A 23,852-nucleotide genomic window follows, 5' to 3' on the forward strand; every position below is an offset into this window, starting at 1 on the left:
GGTTTGTTCCCGGAGGCTTGCATTTCCCTTGTCCTAAGCCGACGGTCAGCTATCACTCTTTCTCCTTTTTTTCTCTCTCCAGTGACTCGGCCAGTACTCATGACTCAGGCATCACCACAGGGACTGAAGCTACAAAATGGTTTGCTTGTAATAATAAAAAGATTAAATAAAAATAAAAGCACAATTTATTTTCCAATACAGGTCAGGCTGCACGACTATCATGAGGGCAGCACTAACACAAAAAAGAATTTATTTACTATATGACAGTGGCAATGATCAATCTTCTTTTAGACAAGTACAGTCCACTCCAAGTTAGAGCTACATTCAGTCATGACTCTCACCCTTCCACACCTGCCCATACCCCCTCACTCTAACTACATTCACTTTAGTCCACCTCAAATTAATGTTATAGACACAGGAGTTGGAATGAAAAAGTATGGGCATATGTAGATGAGTGGAGTTGTGACCTCGTGTAATTCCAGTTAGGAACAGACCATATCTTACCAGTACTGGTTATTTATATGTATTACAGAATATCAGAAAGATTTTGAGGCTTTCAGCCATCCAAAGATCACATTAAATTAGACTGGATTTCGAGACTTTCGGCCATCCAAACATCACGTTAAATGAGAGTGGGTTTGCCAGCGTCGGAGTAAACTCTGGTGGTGGGAGTCTGCACGGAGGCCTTGCCCAACCCTGGCCAGCCCGCCACCGCCACAGTGGTCGGGCCAGAGCAACAGGGAGGGCATCCAGCCCTGGGGCAGGTCGAGGGATCCGGCCTTTGCTGCTGCTGCTCCACCCGGCTCGACTCGAGGGGATCAATCCATCATTCGTCTCTGCTCCCACCAACACATCTAGTCACTATCAGACCCAACCTGGTTATTTTTCTTTCTTTTTCTGGATGGTTTTTTGACATCTTCTTCCTGAAATACAATACAGATAAAAATTATGGTTAGGCAAAAGTCAAGGCCATATCTAAGGAACTACTGTATATATAAGGTTACGCAAAGGTCAAGGCCTCATATCTAAAGAGCTACTGTATACAACAATAGTTCTTTAGATATGAGACCTTGACTCACACCTCACTCACCTCGCTGCTCTCCTCCTCACTCTCAGACTCCTGCTTTTTCCGCCCCTTGGGTTTCCTGCCTCGACTGGACTTCGTTTTCCGTGCTGGCTCGGGAGCCGGCTCCTCTTCCTCCTCCTCCTCGATGAGCGCAAAGAGGTCACCGTATTTCTTCTTCTGTGTCTCACTGCACTGATTCTGCGCTGTTTGTAATGTGTCCTGCATTGTCTCTAGCGCAAAGAATGTCGTCTGTCCACAGGCTGTCCTCAGGTGGTTTAGGTGTGACAACACTTGGTCCAACGGCACTGCACTGGCTTTTGTACTTTGGTTGCGCTTTCTCTTGTTTGGTGAGGGCTGGGGCTTGTTGTTGACGACATCGTTGATGAGCTTGGCCATCTTATCCTCATAGCGCTGCACCCAGTACTGCAGGATGGTGGCCACTGTTGGGTCTTCCATCCGGAACTCCCGCAGCAGCAATGTCCGCAGCAGGATCTCTGATGGCCTGACAGAAAAATATAGTTACAGGGCCACTCTACCAACACTCCACTGAACAGCACATCATCAATAATCACGAAATAGGAAAAAGCATATACAGAAAGTACCATATCTCCTGCTCCACTCTGCTACTTCTGAGTCACCCATGACTAACTTTCCATTCATAACACAGTACTGTGCTATATTAAACTAAGAAAATGTCTTACAGTAGCTACCATACTGAAAAACATCAGGCATCCATTATGCTTAATTATCAGAATCTGTCTTCAGGACAGTTTAAAACGAGATGGTTATATAATTATTAGAAATATAACGCAAGCATTTCGCTCCGTCCAATAATGACGCCCTCATGATTCTGTATACAGCATTTCCTTATGATTCTGTATGCAGCATTTCCTTATGACTCTGTATAAAGAATAAGCATGATATTCTTACAACTCTAAACATCAAACACAAGATATTTTTATGGCCCTCAGTGCATCAAAAACATGGTATCATGACTCTACACAGCATAACCAAAGCATTCTTACAACTTTACACAGCATACAGTAAACACGATATCTTTCAGACTCCTTACATGCCGTAAAAACAATACAGTACTCTTTGATCTATTCAGCATAACTAGGACATTCTTACGACTCTCTACGCAGCATCATGAGTATGTTGGACAGAGCCTCTCCGTGTGTGTTGGCCACGTTTGCCGAGTGTGAGGTGAACTTGAGCTTGGGCATCACAGACAGGCAACAGTCCACAGGGATCTCATGGGCCTTCGCCAACTGCCACAGAAATAACTGTTCCACCGTCTCCCACTGTAAACTTTTTTCTGAAAGACAAACACATGCACTTTTAGAACAATCATCATTGTCACCAATATCATCTTCACCCACTTCTCCATCTAAAGAAGGGGCAAGGTAGGATCCACAGAAGAGCAAATAATATAACAAACTAACAGCATACTCAATAATATAGGCCATTCATTCATTCATGTGCATGCATGCACATATATGCATGCCTGTAAACTGCAATTTTCTTTATAGATGCACTTCACATACACCAGCCAAATGGGGTCAATCCATTAACATTCAAGTTCCTAACAGACATAGATCCTTGTCAATGCCTAACCTACAACAACTGTGTATCTATGACCATCCTATTGAAGCACACACTCAACTTCCTTACTCAACATCTTTCATGAATCACATAATTTCTCATCCTGCCTAAGCTAAGCACTCAAATTCCTAAACAGCTCTATTTGCCCTGCAGTGCTTGGCAGACTTATTCAATACAATCTTATTAAGCTTCAAACGGACTTTTCAAACTGGAGGGGTTTAATGAAGCCTTAACATATCTCTTCAGATGGATTTGTTTCCTAAATTGAATAAAATCGTCTGGCATTAATAAGCTAGCAAGGACGTTGCCCAAACAGAAGATTCTCAGCTCACTTACCAACGAGTCTGCTACTACGTCCTCAGCCCTATACACTTCCCTTCTCACCCTGTATCCAGCCACTACCTGATCATCATCATCTTTCCTCTACCATGCCTTAAAGGGTCACCTTTTTTTCTACACTGCTATATCTACCTTATTATCCAATCAACATAATGTCATTAATGCTTTGCTGGGCACTTTGTCCAATGGCTGGCCTTCTCAGCAACATCCAGCGTAGTACACTTTTTTTTTTTAAATCATCCTACCTTTTATTATTATCATTAAAAAAAAAAAAAAGCCCTATGATTTTTTGTTTTGTCATCCAAAAATCTCGTACCAAAATACTTCTCACCAGACTAAAATTTTTGAAGTTCAGTAACGAAAAAGAAAACAAAATGTTTCTCTTACATATTTGCAGACAAATTTCCTGATCTTTTTTCCTGGAGCCAATGTCTTAGTGTATCGTACTGGCATGACACAATATACAGTACAGTGCATCGTTAAGTTTAATCCCAAGGCAAAGTAACAGTACTAGTACCGGTATATGCTGCTGGGTGCAATCCTCACACTGTTTAACTTTTCCATTGTCCCTTAAAAAAAAAAAAAAAAGGGGGGGGGGGATTAAAGATCTCCACAAGCAACACCAAACAAAGCTTTTTTTTTTTTTTTTTTTTTTTTTTTGGGGGGGGGGGGGGGGGAGATCTCCATAATGTAGTTTTTCACCAAGCATTTCCCCTCTCAACGGACAAAGGCACTGCTCCTATTCAGTGGGCTTTGGCTGGTGCAAGCAAATTCCACAAGTATATGTGCCCAGTACTCCTCTACCAGTGGTGAAGAGGGATATCTTCATGCACTGACACCAACATAACAGGGTGGTTCTGTTACCTGATTCTACAAGTGTCCCTCTACTCCAACCCAACCTCTAAAAGGAGGATGGTGGACTGCAAAGGGGAAACCTCAGCCTGCATTCCACCTGGTATTATAATATATTGTATATTCCAGTATATATATTCATTCATTCATTATCTAATCCAGTGTTATATATACCCAAATCTATTCCATATGGTGTTCCACAGGGTTCTGTCCTCCCATCTTTATTTTTCAATCTATAATGTTCCACAGGGTTCTGTCCTCCCATCTTTACTTTTCAATCTATAACTCCACGACCTGCCCTCCTTCCCCTTCCCCCTCCCCAATCTGTAAGTCTTATTCTACATTGTTTATCAGCAATAGCTGCACATTTCTAAACCTATTAGCTAGGCACCCAACTGGCTACATCATAACCTCTCTACACAACAATGACTTACCTGAAACACAATGACAGCTTCAGCAACAAAATCAACCATCAGTCTTCACTCTAGATAGCCACGAGTTTTACAACTGATATTGTACTTCTTTTACAATGACCATCCTCAAATTCTTTGACTCACACAATTTTAATTCAGTTATGTAAGTATAGTTCTTCCACAGACTTACTGGATTAACACACACACACACACATATGTATATTTATATATCTATATATATACACACACTGTATATACAGTATATAAGTGGCATCTCCTAAATTGAGCGATCCTAAATAGTGGATTCATAATATACGCCAACATCATGCAAAAGTTTGCAGTATCAGTACCCGGTAACTCACAGGAATTATACAAAATTCATGAATGCAGCCTCAAAAGTGACACTTTAACAATGCCTTGTGTAATACGCACAATTATTACCTCAAACCCATGCATCTAGCCAAGCATAATCCAATCGTAGTCAAGCATGGCAATTACTAAACCAATCATAATTAAGTACAGCACTTAATAAAAGCCAATCACAGTTCTTCCCTTCCACGCCATGCATGAAGGACGTGTTTGCTTGATGCCCCAGCGCCTGGCTCAGTGCATTGTCTCCTCTCCGTTGTTGGCATGTGGTTCCAGTATGGTTTAGGAGAGCATTCCCTCCCCCCCATATTTCCTCCACCTGCCCAGTGATACCATGGTCATTGTAACCCTTCTAAGCCTTCAACTTCTCCGAGAAAGGGGAAGAAGAAGAAACCAACGTTAACTTGCCCGAAAGTTAGATGTAATAAGGAGGATTGACAGTGGTGACAAAGACAAAGCCAAAGCTGCCCACCATTACAGACTCAATGAGAAAATTCTTTACCAAACAGGCACAGCGATTCCACCTACTGTACAGCGTAACAAACGATCTCAAGTTAAGTAATTTTGGTACATATGCAACACTGACAGTTAACTGGTGAATTGTGACTGCAAGACGTGAATGGAAAAAAACATAATACTGTATACCTATCTGGGAATATTTAAAGAAGCAGGCACGTTGCCCACAGCAATGTTAACCAACGATCTCTCCAACTGGCCGCACAGTTTCCCAACCACTGCTCTGACTGGACAAATCAGTTTATCACGCATTCTAAATCCTCATTTATACCTTTCAGAGGTAAGTTTATAAAAATGCCCAGTAGCTGTGGTAATCCAGGAATAGTAACAGGTATATAACCTGTGAAATACTAATTTAAATAGAAAATTTGGAAAGGATGCTCCCGTTTGATAAAGAAATAATCTCAAACAAATCAATGGGCTCTTATGACGGCACAGGCAGCAAGGGTGTCGGCAACAACAGTTCCGTTGTCTCCACACTGGACTTCGAGGGGTTCGTGAGGGAGGATGATGAGGAGGAAGCGGCACACTCCCCTCAGGCTGAGAGACCGTAGTCCGCCTCAAGCCTCGGAACCCCTCCCCCCTCTCCTGTCCATTCAAGCAATATTGTCAGTCAGTGTCAGGGAAGAATCTAAGAATACTGTTTATTCCCATTAAATATGCTTTAATAATTTCTTTTCCAGGTTGTTAGTGTTTGCTGGTGACCATTTTGATGTACTGTAGGTTTGGCAGTAAGAGGGACAACTTTTCTGAGATGCCAGACCCATAAGTAGCTAATTTGCCCCATAAGATTAGTTATTTCTAACTTGAAGAATTCTTAAATCGCGGCATGTGCTCAGTCTCATAAAGTCGCATTTTAGGAGATTCCACTCATTTTTTTCAACACAAACGTCGATGCAAAGGCCACTCATAATCTTCAAAGCTCTGTGAAGATGAAAACCATCACCTCTGGCCAAGAGAGGGACTCTGAAAAGTGAAACAATTCATGGGTGCAACAGCCCAGGCTTGACTCCTGCCAAACCAACCACAGACATAAAACTTGTAGGGGTGTGGCCGGCTGACTTATCACCATGTTTGTGTCATTTGAAGAAGAACATGGGTTGCAACAGTTTATAAGAAAAGCATCAAATGCTGAGAAAAGACCTAAGATTTATTCAATGTTTTGCCCGTGATGGCTTCTTCATGAAAAAGACACCACAGACAAAACACTGAATAAATCCTTGGTCCTTTTTCTGTGGTTGGTGCTTTTCCTCATTTGTGTCACTTTGTTGCCTCTCCCTGCCATGAGTCTTGTCAGTACACTGCATGCCAGTCAGCATGACTCATCTTCAATTCAGATGTGTTCACGTAAGTCAGGCATTTCAAAATAAGAAATTATTGCAAAAGATCCATGAAATCATAAATAACATCACAACTCATGTTCCCACCTAAAAGTCTTGGGTGGGGCAGGATCCAAAAACAAAGAATAAAAGTGGGAGAAATATCAACAGTATACCTAATGAAATGCACCACAGAGTCATTCACATATCATTAAGCCTTTGGAATCCTGGCTCCAACTCAAAAACCTGCACATTTTTTTCCATCTTCTATATACATCTGCCTCATAGCAACACAATTGTTTGATGGACCATTCTATCAATTACTACAATGGAAAAATCTAAGGGGGAAAAAAAGTTTCATACAAATGTATTACACATTTATGAAAAAAAGAAATTGTGTACATACCTAGTATTGCTCCGAATGAACTGTTGTCGAACATCTGAAGAGATCCTTGAAGAACCATACACACCAGATCGTGAAGCTGTGACGAGTCTAACCGCTCTAACACTAATTGCAACAGTTCCGCATTGCCCCGTGTCTGCTTGGGGAAACTATTGTATATGTCCGGTATTATCCAACTTAGCACTCTGGGATCTTCTTCACTTAACAGCCTCACATCCTTAATAATAAATCCGGCAAAGTCCTTCAGTCCCGCTGCCTTGCACAGGTCCCGGTAGGTGAGGATAGAACACTCATTATTTTCCTGCACTTTCTCGGTTTTGATATTGGAGGCTTTGAGGAAGTATAAAAAATGGTATCCCACTTGTTGTCTGAGCTTGTGCATCTCAACGATGAGTGCAAGGAGGGGTTGACGGCGGTGGTCATCCTCATCTAAGGTGGTAAGGTTGTCAAACAGCACATACAGTGGTCGACCCAGGCTCTCTTGTATACTCCTGAAAAACAAATCCTTTCATTAACTATCATCTTAATTCTCTCTTGTATACTTCTGAAACACAAAACCTTAACAACTAATAACCCTTGGATACTAACTGCTAAAACCCTGGGTCAACAGCAAGCACTCTAACCCACCGGACCACAGACGCAACTCATAACAGCCCAAGGAGTGTGCAATTACACACCCTAGTAGCCTCCTCAGTGTGCAGTTATGAAAAACAGGTTTGGCAAAAAGCCTAAGATGACTTGCACTCCCTCATAAATACAGCTGAAGCTGACTCAAGCTCCACAACTTAAAATACAAAACGTTACAATGCCACGTGAAGACAAACTGGTAAAAAATTTGTTCCAGGATGCCATCCAAGAACAAGAAAATACAAATCTAACAAGGAAAGTGAGTGATGCCTACTCTGGTGAGACGTCCTGTGGGAGAAGTGAGGTGCTGCGTGTGAGGTCGTCATTCAGGAGGGGACACAGACAGTTGGCCAGGTGCAGTGCCTCCTCCTGGTCTAGGTCCTCACTGAAGATCAGGTCACACAGCTTCTGCAACTGGTCACATCTGTTGGCACACAAGGTCATGTGTTACTGCCATCAGTATTCATGCTTTGATGATATTTTTTATCTATAATAGTGTCACTTTATACCACCACTGAAGTTTCAGTGATTTTCAAATTCTGCTCCTACAGAAATAAATGTCTGACAGCCCTTCAATGGGTAGTCACCCTTCACAGGGTGCAATGTTAGCCAGTACTGATATCATACACATATTTTAAGGTTCATGATGTACAGGGAGAAAATGGGAGAAAGATTTTGGAAAAACAGAATTATAGAGACAAACTACCCTCAAGAGGTTATGCCACAGCCTTCCATCCTGTGTCACATTCTCAACTGGGAGTAGGATATGGGACACTGAAGATTAATGCAGGTACTTTTCACAAATGTCTAGCAAGCATACAGGCAGAATATTTCAAAGTCAAATGACCTTTAATGGTACTGGTACTAGAAACATAAGCTTCTGGTTTACTAGTGTGAGTTTGTAGACAGAGCAAACTACGTCTGACTTCAAAGCAACTTTAGCCTATATAGTCATATCAAACTCAACAGTTCAGAGGCAGGGTATTACTTAGATATTTTATTTTGGCTAGAACCAGCTGAGGGAAATCCCTGCCCTCTACAGAGTTAACCTATCTTATATACACCTATAGAGGGCAGGGCCTCACATTTGTGCTTCATTCTGGTTACCACATGATTTTACTCAGCTAAGAGAAACCTATACATTCTAGAGTAAAAATGAGATGGGTAACTGACCAAGACAAAATGAAGAATAAAAGTTGGGGGCAGATGCTATAAAGTGCTTAGCAGCAGCGCTTATCTCCATACCTCAAGTGTTTGTGCCTGTGGTAGGTAATTCACCCACTCCCTGGGATGCAAAGCCCCACTATCATCCAGTTACCACAGCTACTTTCCCCAGGTATTATGTCAGGAACTCAATTTGGCCATCAACCTACAAGTGGTGGATGGACATCTGAGCATCAACCGTCTGCACCAGGATTTGAACTCTGGCACTATCAGGCTGGCAGCTATGCAGTCAGTAAAGTTAACCACTCAGCCACCAAATTCTACAGATCGTGTTACAGAAGCTCACGTATAACCATGATATTTTAATTTTGGTTCGGTACTAAAGCTTATTACTGTACTTCCAGACTATGAATGACTGTAAAATCATACAGACCAACCTAACAACACTAATGAGTAATGACAGTAACGAGCAGTACAGTCCTGTAAACACAACAGTTAACTTTGGTACAGAAAACCACCAAACTACTCAAGGCACCCTATTCTATCTATCTATCTATTGCCAGACGCCTCAATCCCGTTTGGGGTGGCCACAAACAAATCGCCTCCAAGTCGCCCTGTCCCCCGCCATTTCACTGCCCTGCTCCCAACTCACACCCCCCTCTCTCATATACCTCTCCACCCCATCCCTCCATCTCATCCTCGGCCTCCCCCTCCCTCTTCCCCCCTCCACCTCACTCACATACACTCTCTTCGTCAGTCTTTCACCCTCCATCCTCTCCACATAGGCACCCTATTCATGGGTTATATTCACAAGCAAAACTTCCACTCAACTCCCAGTCATAATTCTGATTTGAGTTTGTAGGAAGGACATGAAAAACACAATGAAGAAATTTTCCATGTCTTCCGGTACTCCTACAAAAACCAATCTTCATTAGGAGGAAAATAATAGGCTATATGTTTCCCCAAAAAGGAGAGAGAGAGAGAAGAATACAGGACCTTGCTGCGTTTCCAGTTCTTCCTGTAAAAACAAATCTAAGTTACAAAGGAAAATCAACTACAAATATCTTTGTGAATACTGCCCTACATTATCAGCACAACGTTATAAAAAATTAACACTGGTCTTTTTCCCTCTCACAGGATGAGACATCAGACATTAGATATGCCTATGCTTGGGGTTTGAGCTATGATGGTTTAATACTGTAAACAATGAGACACTACACACAACATAAAATATTTCACTGATTAACAATAGGCAGGAGATGGAAGCTTACCATCATCCCTGGAAGAGAGTTTCTTTTTAGTTACAGGCATGCAAGCTTAACACTTCATCTTGGTAGAGGAATGATTACTGGTACCTCTTCCTGTACACCAGTACTCAACACAACAGGGCACAATCTTGATTACACCAAACTTAACTATTCTTACCTCTGTACTGTTTCCTTTTCGTACTGATAATCTATTAGAACTGTCAATACATCAATATTCATATATTCTACACTGGTGCTCAGCACAAGAGATCAATTATTGCCCTTGCTTACATCAAACTTAATTATTCCTACCTCTGTTTTGTTTCCTTTTCATTTTGAAAATCTATTAGAATCGTCTGTATGTCATCATCCAAGTACTCTAAGTGTTTACTTAGGTCCACTTTGTCCTCCACACTGGTCACATCATTCACTTTGGGTTTCACATCAACGAGGTCTGGCACGTTGGGCGGGGTGGTGAGGGCAGGGGTCGTTGCATCCTCCACCTTCACCTTAACGGGTGGGTTGGGTGCTGGGGTGTTATTGGACTTTGCTGGAGGGGCTGGGGGCTGTTCCTCCTCCTCATCACTGAACATTGCCTCGTCCTCCCCTATGTGGTTACTATTGTTGACCTCGTTATCGCTGTTTACACCCGAGGTGCCAAAATCCAGCCCTGCCTCTGCCATGAGGTCCATGCGGGTGACAGAGGACGTTGACACAGGTGCCACGAAGTCCTCTGGCTTTACATCTACCCCCGGGGCTGAGTTGGCAGTGCAGAACTCTGGGAAGGTCTCACGTATAAGCTTCCTCAACTCTCCATCCATGTGTCTGTTGTCAAACAGTGGTTCTAGAGATTGCACAACACGCTTCTCCAGGATCTGACGCAACGAGTTATGCATCCCCGACCGAACCTTGTCCGCTAGCGGAGGGTGAAAGTTGGGAATTATCTGAAACAACAAAGTACTGTTAAATATTGGATGTGTAAAACTGTACAAATCTCATAGTCCAAAGAGTCACATACAGTACATTAAGATCACAGCCAAAATTTATAGCAAATCCAATAAGTCAGCTGCTTTGACACTTTTGTTATAAGCGCAATTAAGCATGTAAATAACAGAAACAAAATCCATGCTTCAGTTCGATCAATACTTATTGAGCTGATCTGCCAGCTTCCCTTAATTTATAAAACCCACCATGGGAAAAAATAAAAAAAAAAAAAAGCTATATTTTGAAGCACATCAATAATTTCTAAGTACAGTACTATTTTCTGACTAAATGTGCACTAGGATCACCACCAATGATTATCCTTACAATTTACACAACAGTATGCATATTACATATTGCATACCAGATCACACAAAAATTCAGATAAACACAGATATTACCCTGCAGATAAAATCCAGGAGGGACGTGGTGAGCACTGGGTGGGGTCGCATGGAGTGGTACATCACTAAAATTCCCGGTTCTGTCAGAGGAAAACAGTACTGCAAGTCAGAGCATTTACCGTATATCTATTCTCTTTTCATCCTTAACTAAGGAAAACTGCTTTGACTTACACAATGCATTATCACTAGTTACGATATCAATTCATGCTGTACAAAATCAAAAAGTGTATAAGGAGCACAAACTAAATACCAACAACTTACCAATGTTCATGATGTTGTCTGTTTCAGTATTGTACAGTAGCCAATCGTAAAAAAGGGCCAGTTTAGAATTAGCGGTTGCAACAGGTGAGGTACAGGAGGAGAGGAGCCATCCAATTACGGCCCAGCGGGGGATGATGTCTGAGCACAGGACCTCATTGGAGGGGTGGATGCAACCGATGATGAAGCGGATCAGGTCACACCGCAAAGTCTGACTCTCCGGTGTGTTCAGGTACTATTGGAATAAACATGATGCAAATTAATACAACCACAGGGCCAAACTAAAATCACAGACTTCACCAAAACTGTTTTTCAAATATGTCAAGGTCTGTAAAACACAACAGCCTCTTTTGTAGACAAAATTGCTAACAAAGTTTATTTTCTTCCACACCCAAGCTTTAACTGCATTCAAGTTTCCATGAGGTATAATTTCACCACTCCTATTACACTTTTTTCTTTCAGTGGACCTCTACACCTCAAAGTAGGTAAGAAACTTTGCATCTTTTTAATACAGGTACCAAAGGTGTACCAACTAGTTCAAATTAAACTAACAAAACAAAGCACAATCATCTGTGACGGTAAAACAGAATGCCCATATTTACAGTAACATTACCCTCTCTCTCTCTCACCACTTTAACAAACAATCCAATGTCACCCGCAATTTTAATAAAAGGAGGAAAATACTCTAAATCAGAGTAAACTTTAAACTTGAACGAATAATATCCTATGTTACCAGCAATTTCAGAGAACAGAGAGAAGACCTGTTATATTAATTATAGAATACAGTTGTTGAACACTAAGTTATATAGTCATTCCTCACTCATTTCTACTTTGTGTGCACAGTGCACATCAACTGCTACTTTCTATCTAAACATTTCAAGAGAAATAGGATTCTGGTTCAATATTGAGGGTTTAGACACAAATACACAATAATAATTTGATTTTAAAAGACCTTCCTAAAGAATAACAAACACTTTTAAATGAGGAATACGTTTATTCATCTGCAACATGATACTGAAACAACTATGAGTGCAATGACTTCAAACACCAGATAAATTTTCTTTTACTTTTTTATCCCCCCAACAACACAACTCCTTCCCAGCACACTCACCTGTCTCTGGAACCACTCCTGGTATCTCTTCTGCATTCCAAATTTTACATCTGTACATAGGAACACTATCTTCTTCTCCATCTCTGGCGTTAACCTTACAACGAAAAATCTCCGTGACGTTCTCGTTTGTAGGAGCTGAAGAATCCCTGTTATAAACAGCAATGCATAAATAACCACCACCATCTTAACCCTAATTCCCACTGTAATAAACATTTTTAATATAACTGCACACAAAATCACTGGGGAGTTTCTATTTATAGCTGACATTCCACATATCTGCCATACTGATGTCCTCTAAGGGGTGTTTTAAGCCTTGCAAACTGTAGCTGGCAGGGTGAGCAGTCTTGTAAGTGCACTAAAACTTTATATAGATTTATTAGCTGGTGTGTATGTGAGACAGACTATAATGATGTTCACTGAGGAGATGGTCTGCCAAATATGTGCTCCTGCGACACTGCCACGCTACCAGCAGGCAAAGTGCTTTTAAAGATGTGTATGTATGGAATATACACTAATGTTATGGTCAACAATATAATTATCTTTCCATGTTTTGATAAATAAAGAGAAGTCAAACATATGACACATGCACTATTCAAGCTATATCTGCCCATTAGTAAAGTGTAAGTTTAAAGGGGAAAACAATTACAGGTTATCCTTGAGTGGGTATACATTTTCATCAACAACCGTTCATCTTTTGTGCTGGTGTCTGAGAGGATTTTTTTTTGAAGATTTTTTAACTCAATCAACAAAATAATGTCTAACTTTCGGGTTACTGTCTAAGGCTGTTACTAATTTTATCTGTCAATTTTTGGGCTCATATTTGACAGAGTTAACATTTACCTAAAACTCCCTAAACATCCTCATCTGCATCTCTCAACTTTTTATCTACCTATCTTCAATAACATACAATCCCCAAATTCTAAATGTAATGAAACTAAATCACTCACCTGTAAAATTAGGACATAGTGAGGTGGGGTTGTGTATTAGGTCTCTCCAGAATGCCTCTATCTCCTGTATTTTGGCAATGTTTTGAAGCAGTCTCACCAAGTCTCTCCCAATCATCAAACAATCCTGGAAAGATATGCAAAAACATTCACTAAATACTTTGACAAAATCAGCAATTCATTCACCATCAGTTTGAAAGACCATTTAAAAATAGAACAAAATGGTCTGGCTGGTGCAGCTGAAGTTGTGTGTGCAGTACTGAAACAAGCTAATGCTCAAACCACCAACATACTTTCCAAAGGTGTAGAATGAACAGGGTATTAACTTTAGTTATAGCACTGTAACCCTTTCACCATTATAAATTCTTTAAAATTTGTTGTTTGCTGCCTCCTAGCTATAATATTCAGCTGAGGATAGATTTTGACAGCCGTCATTAACACTTCACTACCAAGGGACTTTCTTACACTGAGTATAATAATCTGGCAGCAGTGTGTGTGTGTGTGTGTGTGTGTGTGTGTGTGTGTGTGTGTGTGTGTGTGTGTGTGTGTGTGTGTAGAAACATACAGTTAACAGCTCTTGCCTCAGACTCACCTGAAAACGTTCCCTAAGCAGCCCCACCACAAAGTTCACCTCTTTTTGTCTGAGGGCTGCAAACTGTGGGCTGTGATGATCCTCCAGTATGCGCAAGTATGTGTATGTTACTGAGGCAACAATGACTGGGAACTTGTCTAGCCATGACCTGAAATAAAACATGACAAATATTTATACTTCCTGGGACAAGATGTTCTAAATCTGAAATACAGCCTCTCCCCCAGGTCCAATAATAACTACCTATATATATATATATATATATATATATATATATATGTATCAGTAGCCAGACACCTTAATTCCACTGGGGGTTGCCAGTACATTACCTCCTCACCAACTCTCCCTCAGAGTATCAACTAGTCTTTTGGCACATCACACATTCCTGACAAGATGCTCCTCCCTTGCAAACAATATCTATTTACCTGCAGCCAGACATCTTAATCCTTCACAGAGAGGACAGTACACAATACTGTGCGAACCTTCACACTTATTCTCGCTTAGTATGTCAACCAGAATTACAGCCAGCCAATCTATCACCTGTATCTATTTATGTAACAGGTCAACTTTAGGACTCTCTTCCTCTGTCTACTGCCTATGACCTCCAGTCTTTCAAACACAGTGTGTCCAGTCCAGTCTTTCAAACGCAGGGTGTCCAGGCATCTCAAAATGTATGGTTCTTGAAACTGGCTCTCAGACTCTCAGTTATTTTTTTTCTTTTCTTGGAGGGAACAATCGTGCAGGCTTTGGCCTTTGGTTTCATCTTCCTTGCATAGAAAAAAATAAATAAAAAATAAAAACAACTGCAATACCTAACTACAACCAGATGCCTTTATTGCAAAGGATGTGGCAACAGCACAGTATCTCCTCACCTATTCTCCCTCAGTATGTCCACCAGACTCTCAGCCAGCCACACATTTCTGGGAGAGACATCCCCCCCTGCAATCTGTCTGAGAAGGCACCACACGACACCCTCTACATTGTTGATGCCTGTTTTCACCAACTCCCGCACCAGCCACAACAGCTGCCGCCGCGTCCCCTCAGCCAGCCGGGAGAACCGCTCCCCGATGATCTGGTGGATCAGTGTCTCCGTCACCACCTTAAGGGAGTCTCGTGATACCAGCGTCAGATCATGGTAGTGCTGTAACAAGGATTACACTCAAATTAATGTCATATACAGGACTATAACAGCCTAAGCTTAGGCACTGACATATTAATGGGCACATGTATTGGATGGCTGCTGCAAGCACACTGAGTGTATATGCACCAGTGATGATAGTAGTAGTAGTTCCCTACGCAGTCTGGCCGAACAGCCCTGAATGGCGATTGTGTGCACCATTAGTATATAAATCACACTGATAATCTAGTTATGTTTGCATAAAACTGCATGAAAAGAATATAAGGTTATGCTTCTGTTGATGCTGCAAGAAAGCAATATACTGTATACCTGAAATGCAATAGCTTGACAACATGGATATGTTTGTGATAATGCTGTGAGCAAGAATCAAGCATTCACTAGACTGATGACTGTAATCAGTATCAAAACTGTATGGTATCAAATTTCAGTTTTGATCATTCTCTACCTGAAATTAAATGTCACAAACTGCACCAAAATTCAGCTCTGACCATGCTGTAGCTGAAATTAAGTCAGGCCCAAAACAGTTGGCATTCTACAAACCCACCTGGCAAAATGACATCTGTTTTTACCACAACATGGAAATTTTATTCAGTTCTGGGAAGACCTCTCATATTCAAGGGATTAATATTATAAGCACAGCATTTAGCATCACATAAATTAATGAAAAGGGTATGTACAAAAGGGAAAGCAGACCGTGTGCAAGGAAGTGATGATGAGTAAGGGAAAGGGTAATATATGTGAGGGAGACTATGTATTCAAGAGAAACATATGAAAGTAGCAATAGCACTAACAGTAGCTCCAACCCCAGGCTCATTTGAAACATGAACCCAGTAGACTGCAAGCTAATTCTGTCCTCCTTTCAGGGAACAAGGAAGTCAGTGATGAACAATTATGCCGCCAAGCAGACAGCTACCTGGTCATACCAGTGCCACCCCATGAAGGTGTCCCTCTCCATCATCCATGTACGACAAGAGGAAAACCATGTGTAAGAGGGAAATGGTACAAATAAGGGAGGTTGTTGTTCTTAAGATCGTCTAAAAGGTTGAACTGCAGGATAATGGCAACTTCCACCTGCAGTCCACCAGATTCACTTCCAGATGTGCCTGGGACTGGAACTAACTTCTACAGAAGCAGATATGAGGAAAGACACACTGCTCACCCTTGATGCAATGGAAGGGTCTGCAAGGATGCTGACGAGGAGGCCAAGACACAGTTCATCGTGTACCTTGCGGTCATCTAAGGCTTTGTTCAGCACGTGGTGGGACTCCTCCTCTGTTAAACCCCGTGTCAGGTTTATCACATTGTTGTACGCCTTGTCATATTTCTGAAAACACAAAGGATTATTATGTATATACAATGTAGCGTGCAATACTTAATGAACCAAATTACCACATTCATCATCATCAATGCAGCACTTATTCCTACTAATTTTAAAAAATATTATCCTAACCCAACTTTTAGAGGGGGGAGGAAACATGATCAATAATAATGATTATATTCAGAATATGAAAGACCACAGTTTGATGATGTAAGAAATTATGTTAATTACAATACTGTCTTAACATCTTATTCCTGCTATCGTAAGATAATTTAGCTTAGCACGGGAAAGTCCCCAGACTGAAGGGGTTACAGACACTTGGTGGTCTATTGCCAGGGTTCCTGAGTCAGTGAGGGTTGTGTCTTAAGCATAATGATTTAAATTTCTCTAAGTAACTGAAGGATGTTTCTGATATGGGATATTGGGAACGATGGATTATTTCATTTCCAAAAAGTTTTATATAAATACTTACTATACATTAATAAAAAGTATCACATAAGTAAGACAATCTTTCTACTTGCAAATGAAACAAACTGGAAGACTCTAGGTGCCCATGTTCGCGCGTAAAGATGAACTGAAAGCATCTCGTATTTGGCCATTTTCGGTAGTCACTGCATGTTTGGTTGTATAGTGTTCAGGTGGGCAGAAAGTAGCCCACAGTGAGCACCGTGCATGTAAAGCCGTGTCACTAAATGCATACGTTCTACATGTTGGGGAGGCAAAACCAATCCCAGTGAACAAGTAGTGTTCAGTTAGAAAAGGATGCATTTTGATCTCTATGCTCAATTTTACCCACAGCAATGTTCTGCCACATTTTGGTGTGTCTGGTCATTCCAAGAATGTAACAATGTATTGAGGGATAAAGCTTAATCCAAGCATTAATCCCTCAACCTTCACATCTTGGAGATTACATCAATCACGGTGGACAACCACAAAACAGTCAACAAAAGAAACGCAGAGACTCCTACATTTGAGGACTATGAGCCTGAGTTTTATTCTGCCATATGATTTGGTATGTCTGGTATCTGAGTGACAAAAAATTCAGATGAATGTCCCACTATGCTACTGAATCCCATGAGAGAATAAGCAATTACCAGGTACTGAAATAGGTTATAAAGTACTACACAGTAATTCAAAGCTCTTTATCCTGTGGTTAAAAATGTTAGGTGCTGAAAGAGCGTATACCATCTTCGTTGACTATGCATGGGTAAGGCAGTGCATCCCTACATGTGCTGTCACATATTATGTTTGTAGCCAGCTAAAATTAGTCTCATTGGTGAATACACATCCACAAACCTGCCACTCCCATTCCACTCATAACTAGGCTTTTATACTTAACCCTTTCATTCCAACAGATTTTTCATAACATCAAATGATAAAGATCAAGAATTTAATAGAAAATTGGTCATCAAAGTGAAGGTGTTCATGAATATGCCTAAAACCTTTAAGTACCTCAGGTTCTTCTTCAGTGAAATAAATCTGTAGGGGAAAAAAAAAAAAGTTATTGGACACTTTCTAACCACTGGTATGTGGCACTTAAAAAAAAAAAAAAAAAAAAAAAAAAAAAAAAAAAAAAAATCATAGGAAGTGGCAAGTATAAAATAAAAACAGCCATATCATATTAAGGGTTAAACACTCATTTTACGCAATAAATAAAGTTCTGAAACACGAACATTTATATGTGAGTGAGGTGGACTGGGGAAGAAGGAAGGGGGAGACCGGGGATAAGAGAAAGGGAGGAGACCAAGGATGAGTTGGAGGGATGGAGAGGTAAACAGAAGGTGGACAGCAAAATGGCAGGGGACAGGGTGATATGGAGATTTGTTTGTGGCCATCCCATACAGGATTAAGGCATCTGTTGATTGACAGACTGATAGATAGATACTGTACACGGATACATTACTTGCCACATAGTTCATTCTATGATGACCCTTTATATGTTTTAATTTTATTCTTGCTACCCAAAGTTATTCAGCTTGTGAATCATCATCCTGCCTCTTTTTCCCATCTGCTGGAGTGTGGTAGTGTCCAGACAGCAAGGAAAACTAACCAATACAAGTGCGAGAACTAAACATGTCAAATGAAATGGACCACATATCCATGTAGACACATGGTTAGAAAATTACCATTAACTCCTATGTAATAAGACTACTTTGATTCTGCAATGCCAGCCACTTTCAGAGAAGAGGGAACTCTACATACTCTAAACAACCACTTCATCAATCCATGCCTAATTCTCACCTCAGAAATTGGGCAAGGTTTCAAACAAACTTATATATTTTTTTAACTGATTTTCAACACCTCTGCATTCTTTTTCCTGTTTCTGCATTCTATCCATCTCATTCTAGTGGGCAGCTGGGGGTATGATGATGGTGATAAAGAGTACAGTAAAAGTCCTCCAATCCGACCACTAATAATCCGAATATCCCTATGTACTCTGAATTTTTCAAGGCAAAATTTTTCAAAATTTTCTGAGCTTTATCTAAGGATTTATCTGGCTTGGATGTACCTGCCTGCAACTATTTACCAACAATCCTATGCATTTCCAGTGAGTAAAACAATAACCTATTTCATTTAAAGTGTTTATTTAATGATCAGGTACATATTTCTAATGTTTTCAAAGGTCCCTCCCCATAGTCCGAAAAAACAATAATCTGAAAGGCCTTCGGTCACCTGCCATTCAGATTGCAGGACTTTTACTGTATAATGAACATTCTTCAATTTCTAAAAATCCTTAATCCAAATGCAGGGTCTTATGCAATTCAGTAAGTTGAATCAGAAATGAACTGGCAAAGTCAAATCCCTGTTTTGGCAGGAAGGTTGGTGTGGTGAGGGGCACTTATTCACGGTGGCACCAATAAAATCAGGCTTTGCTGCCTGGTTATATAAACATCCCTCACTCCCTCCCTAACTCCCAAATGCAGGGTAGTCGACTGAAGCACAAGAAAAATTTCCTCCTGCAGTCCACCAGGTTCACGTTCAGACAAGTCTGGCATCAAAATTACTACAACTTACAGAATGCTCAAGGAAAGCAAATGCAGAAACATCTAATCCCTTTTCCATTAAAACTAAATATATATGATGCAAGGCAATCAACTATGTGTGTGAACTACTGAGGCGCCTATCATCAAGCAGAGAGGAAGGAAAAAATTGGTAGTACTGTAATAAAATAGACGATGAAATACCCACACCAGTATAGTCACTGACCTATAAACAGTAATTCCCTTCATTCCCTATAAGTCTGAAAAGAAAACCGAGGCAGAAATGCACAAAGTATCTAGATATGTTTTCCAATATTAACACATGTAATTCATATGAGCCCCTCAAAATTAAATGCAGGCAAGTGCCAAAAACAACCACAGTCTACTGAGGTTCTTTTCCAACCTTTTAACACTGAAATTTAACTCTATGGCAAATATACTGGTGCTTGTCCACCTATATTTCTGAATGGCTCACACTTTCCAGTGCTGAACACACCACATATACTTCAAAACACCACTGGTTTTAGTGGTGGGAAATGGCTACCTGCTTGTCCTAGGTCTTGGGGGTCAGTAATCAAAATATTGACATGATTGATGAACTTGCTGTAATGTCTTATAATTAGGTACTGACAAAACCCATCTGCATACACTACTTATATTCTAAACTACAAATGTATGTATACATGTACATCTTACTCATCTACCTGCAGTGTCTATAGTGAATAATAACAGGCCACTTATTTCACTAGCATTAAAAATCTTGCTGGCCAGTTTTGATGTGATTTGTTTGGCAATTAACACCAATGACACATTAATAGCTGGTGGCTTTATTGAAAGTCACCAATATAATGTTTATGCGTTCTGCTTGATATGCTTGCCTGTCTATAAATCGTGATAATAGTTATTCAGCAATTACTTAGTACATCAAACCACAGAGTACCCTGCCCTTATCTTGCTCTGTAGAATCCTAATTAACGCCATTATAACCAAAGCTAGTGTGCCCAAAGCCTCTACATGCCATATTTTATCACTGAAATAGTAAAAATCAGGTGAAATGAGGTCTGAGAAGCAATGAGAGGCAGGTATATGGGGATGTTGACACGATCAGCTGTTTGTAGTGTAGGAGCCAGTGCGCCATGATCATGTGTGTGCTTCCCCCTCGCTGCCCTCCCTGCCTCCACACCCTCCCTTAAAACCCAGAATTTTACCTCGTCTAGCTCGATGCGGCCTTCAATGACCGACGTGGTGAACAACCGGGATGTTACGGGCCTCTCCGTGGTCATTTTGGCTGCATAATCGTTCAAATTCCGTGCGAAATCCCGAGATAAAGGTAACACTGGAGCCAGCACAACCGTCACGAGAGCCGCGCAGCCATGGCGCGGCAGAATACACAGACGGCGGAGTCGAGGCGTTGTGCGGCTCACGGCCCTAAGCGGGGATCATAACACAATTTTAGCATAATTATTCATCTGTCATCTCATAAACAGGGTAAGCATCCAATACCATCAAAACAGTCTTATTCCTATCCAAACATACTAGTAGATTAGGCCATCTCCTTTAAGAGTGAAAAATACGGTACAAAATATCTGCCCGGCAAATGATTGTACCTGCCAGACCCCTACTTCAACCTTCCTTTTTCTCTCTCTTTATCGTGCCAGTTGCTCGTAGGATGGAGGAGGGGATATTCGCGGCTATTTTCCTCCCGCTTACATTGCTTAATTTCTTTATGAGGGCAGTATTATTCCATAAACTCCACCCATCTAGATTACCCCTAACCCATGACTGCATCTCGGAACCCAAGTAGTGGATATTACTTTTTTTCCTTCGAATATTACCAAAGAAATATAAACATAAAAACACTAGTATTTCCAGCCCTCTACTGCATGCTACGTAGACTCAGCAACGAATCCTAACACCCGAGCATTTGTAGAGTGACACCTCGGCTCTCCTCCCTAGCCAGAAGTTACACGTTATTTTTACCCATTATGGAACCGCCACTACCCTACTGGAAGGGAGTTAATCCTTTGTATTTAAGCTTAAGTGTCACGCATAGCACGAGCCCCCACGGAGCTGGCTTTTGTGTGCACAGGATATTGCCAGTTGGACATGACGAAACCACGCTGAGCTATCAAGTACATGCATTAGTACTGTGTTGCTATAGGAGACTCCGTAGCAACTACTTCCCTGAGCGATTCAAATATAAAATATATTGCACCTTCAGACTGAAATATTGATGTTGGACATTACGAAACCAAGCTAAGCTCTAAAGAAACTATGCAGTAAGACGTATTCGTATTGGTATAAGAGAATGCACTAACTTCTTTTAAATGATTTACTTCCCAGTTTACACATTAACATTCCTTACATGCTATTTATATCACTATGATATCAGTATAGGCTAGTTTGCACCAATAACTTGTAATGGGATATTGAGGTGCAACTGGAAAATAAATTGCTCAGGAAGAGGTGTTGCAAATCCCAAAATCCTCTTTGATTACAACGCAAACCTACTTAAGTCGCATATTGCACCTTCTCAGTGCCTTGTAAGTTAACTGATATCAGTATAGTTCGCATCTATACCTTGCAACAGAATACTTTTTTTTACATGCAAGGGAGAAGGAACCAAAGGCCAGGAGCCTGCAAATTCTTCCCTCCAGGAAAAAAAAAAAAAAAAGCCAAATTTCGCCAAGGAAGGGTTGAAACGAAATCTCCAAATCGAAAAAGTATACGCCTATAACTCCATTTTCCCCCTGCATTCCCTTTCATGTCACTTACCGTATGTTTTCCAAGGGTCATAATTACCTCCCCCTTCCCTCCAATGCCTCCCTCTCTTCTTTTCTTGGCCGGAAGTGTATTTAATTAGGAAAATATTAGCTGAGTCAAGAGAGAAACTTCGCAACATGGGCGTGAATTTTTTAAAGCAAGTTCCGCATCACAGTCGGGCTGGCTATGTGCGAGTGTAGACGTGTGTGTGTGTGTGTAGACCTCTAGTTGTAACAGGCGTATGTGCGTACTTCAAGCATGTACGTGGGTATGTCTGCGAACTTTGCGTGCATGTGTACGACGTGTATGCGGCGTATGAGCCTGTCTAAGCGTATGCACTTCGCGTGTACGTATGCATTAGTGCCAAGGAATGTATGCGATGGCGTGTTGGGCCACGAATGATTAATGTTTGCCCGCTAAAACCTCGGCCACATTTGTTTCTTGGTGGTAAGTGCGTGTATGTAACCCTTCGCGCCATTTCAAGCTGTTTATAAGTGTTTTACGAGCGTTTGTGTATGCTTGTTTGTCTTTGCGTGTCCTTGAGGTCGGTTTCGTGAGTCAGGGATCCACGCTTTCTCTACCTGCTTCTCTCTCTCTCTCTCTCTCTCTCTCTCTCTCTCTCTCTCTCTCTCTCTCTCTCTCTCTCTCCAGACGTCTTAATCCTGGAAGATGTGGCCACAAACAAATCACATCCATGTCATTGTATCCCCCTTCATCTCATCCTTGGTCTCCCCCTCCCACTTACCTAATTCACATACACTCCTAGTCAGTCTTTCATACTCCATTCTCATATTAACACTGCGCATGATATAAGGGAGGATCGGAGGTTATCAAGGTGTCACAGGTAAACTAAATCGCCGACGAAAAGGAATTACGAAATCAAAATCAATAACATTATCCTAGGGGGAAAATGAAAGCGATAGGAGATACAAAGTAAGAGATAAGCGGTTGATAAATATCGTCCACGCAATCGTTGACAAATTTCATGTAAAAAAAAAAAATACGTGAAATGGCGGGGGACAGGGCGACGTGGAGGCGATTTGTTTGTGGCCACCCCGTACGAGATTAAGGCGTCTGGCAATAGATAGATAGATAGGAGAAATTTGCTTACCAATTTTTATTTTAATGGGGAGGCTGGGAATTCTCTCTCTCTCTCTCTCTCTCTCTCTCTCTCTCTCTCTCTCTCTCTCTCTCTCTGGCCTTGACCTATGCCGTAAAGTCAGATTTTACCGAAATTGTCAGTTGATGCCGAGTGATCAGTTCGCCGTATCTAGCTTTGCTCTGACCAAAGCTTGATGAATCACTGAGAGAGAGAGAGAGAGAGAGGTCAAGTTCCTTTAATGTCTTTACCCAAATGCTTTTCCTCACACGATTTTCTCCAGCTTAGACTTTTCAAACTGGAGGGGTTAGATGCAGGCTTCATTAACCCCTTCTCTGCCAGGCTCATT

General features: G+C 41.1%; 1 protein-coding gene across 1 annotated transcript; it reads right to left on the reverse strand.

The window, feature by feature from the left end:
* On the reverse strand, window positions 1-20,945 carry IntS3 (integrator complex subunit 3). Its single transcript, XM_080267498.1, has 14 exons — window positions 20,850-20,945; window positions 16,502-16,666; window positions 15,077-15,345; window positions 14,208-14,355; window positions 13,619-13,742; window positions 12,672-12,817; window positions 11,564-11,795; window positions 11,303-11,382; window positions 10,233-10,864; window positions 7,784-7,933; window positions 6,886-7,373; window positions 2,198-2,384; window positions 1,091-1,568; window positions 1-923 (listed from the first exon to the last, which is right to left on the reverse strand). The coding sequence occupies exons 1-14, from the start codon at window positions 20,922-20,924 to the stop codon at window positions 855-857; spliced, it is 3,243 nt and encodes a 1,080-aa protein (XP_080123624.1). The 5' UTR covers window positions 20,925-20,945; the 3' UTR covers window positions 1-854.
* Between the last annotated feature and the right edge of the window lie 2,907 nt (window positions 20,946-23,852).

Source organism: Coenobita brevimanus, chromosome 24 (genome assembly GCF_032717465.1).
Source record: "Coenobita brevimanus isolate Jiangsu-jjx chromosome 24, ASM3271746v2, whole genome shotgun sequence".
Taxonomy (NCBI): Eukaryota; Metazoa; Arthropoda; class Malacostraca; order Decapoda; family Coenobitidae; genus Coenobita; species Coenobita brevimanus.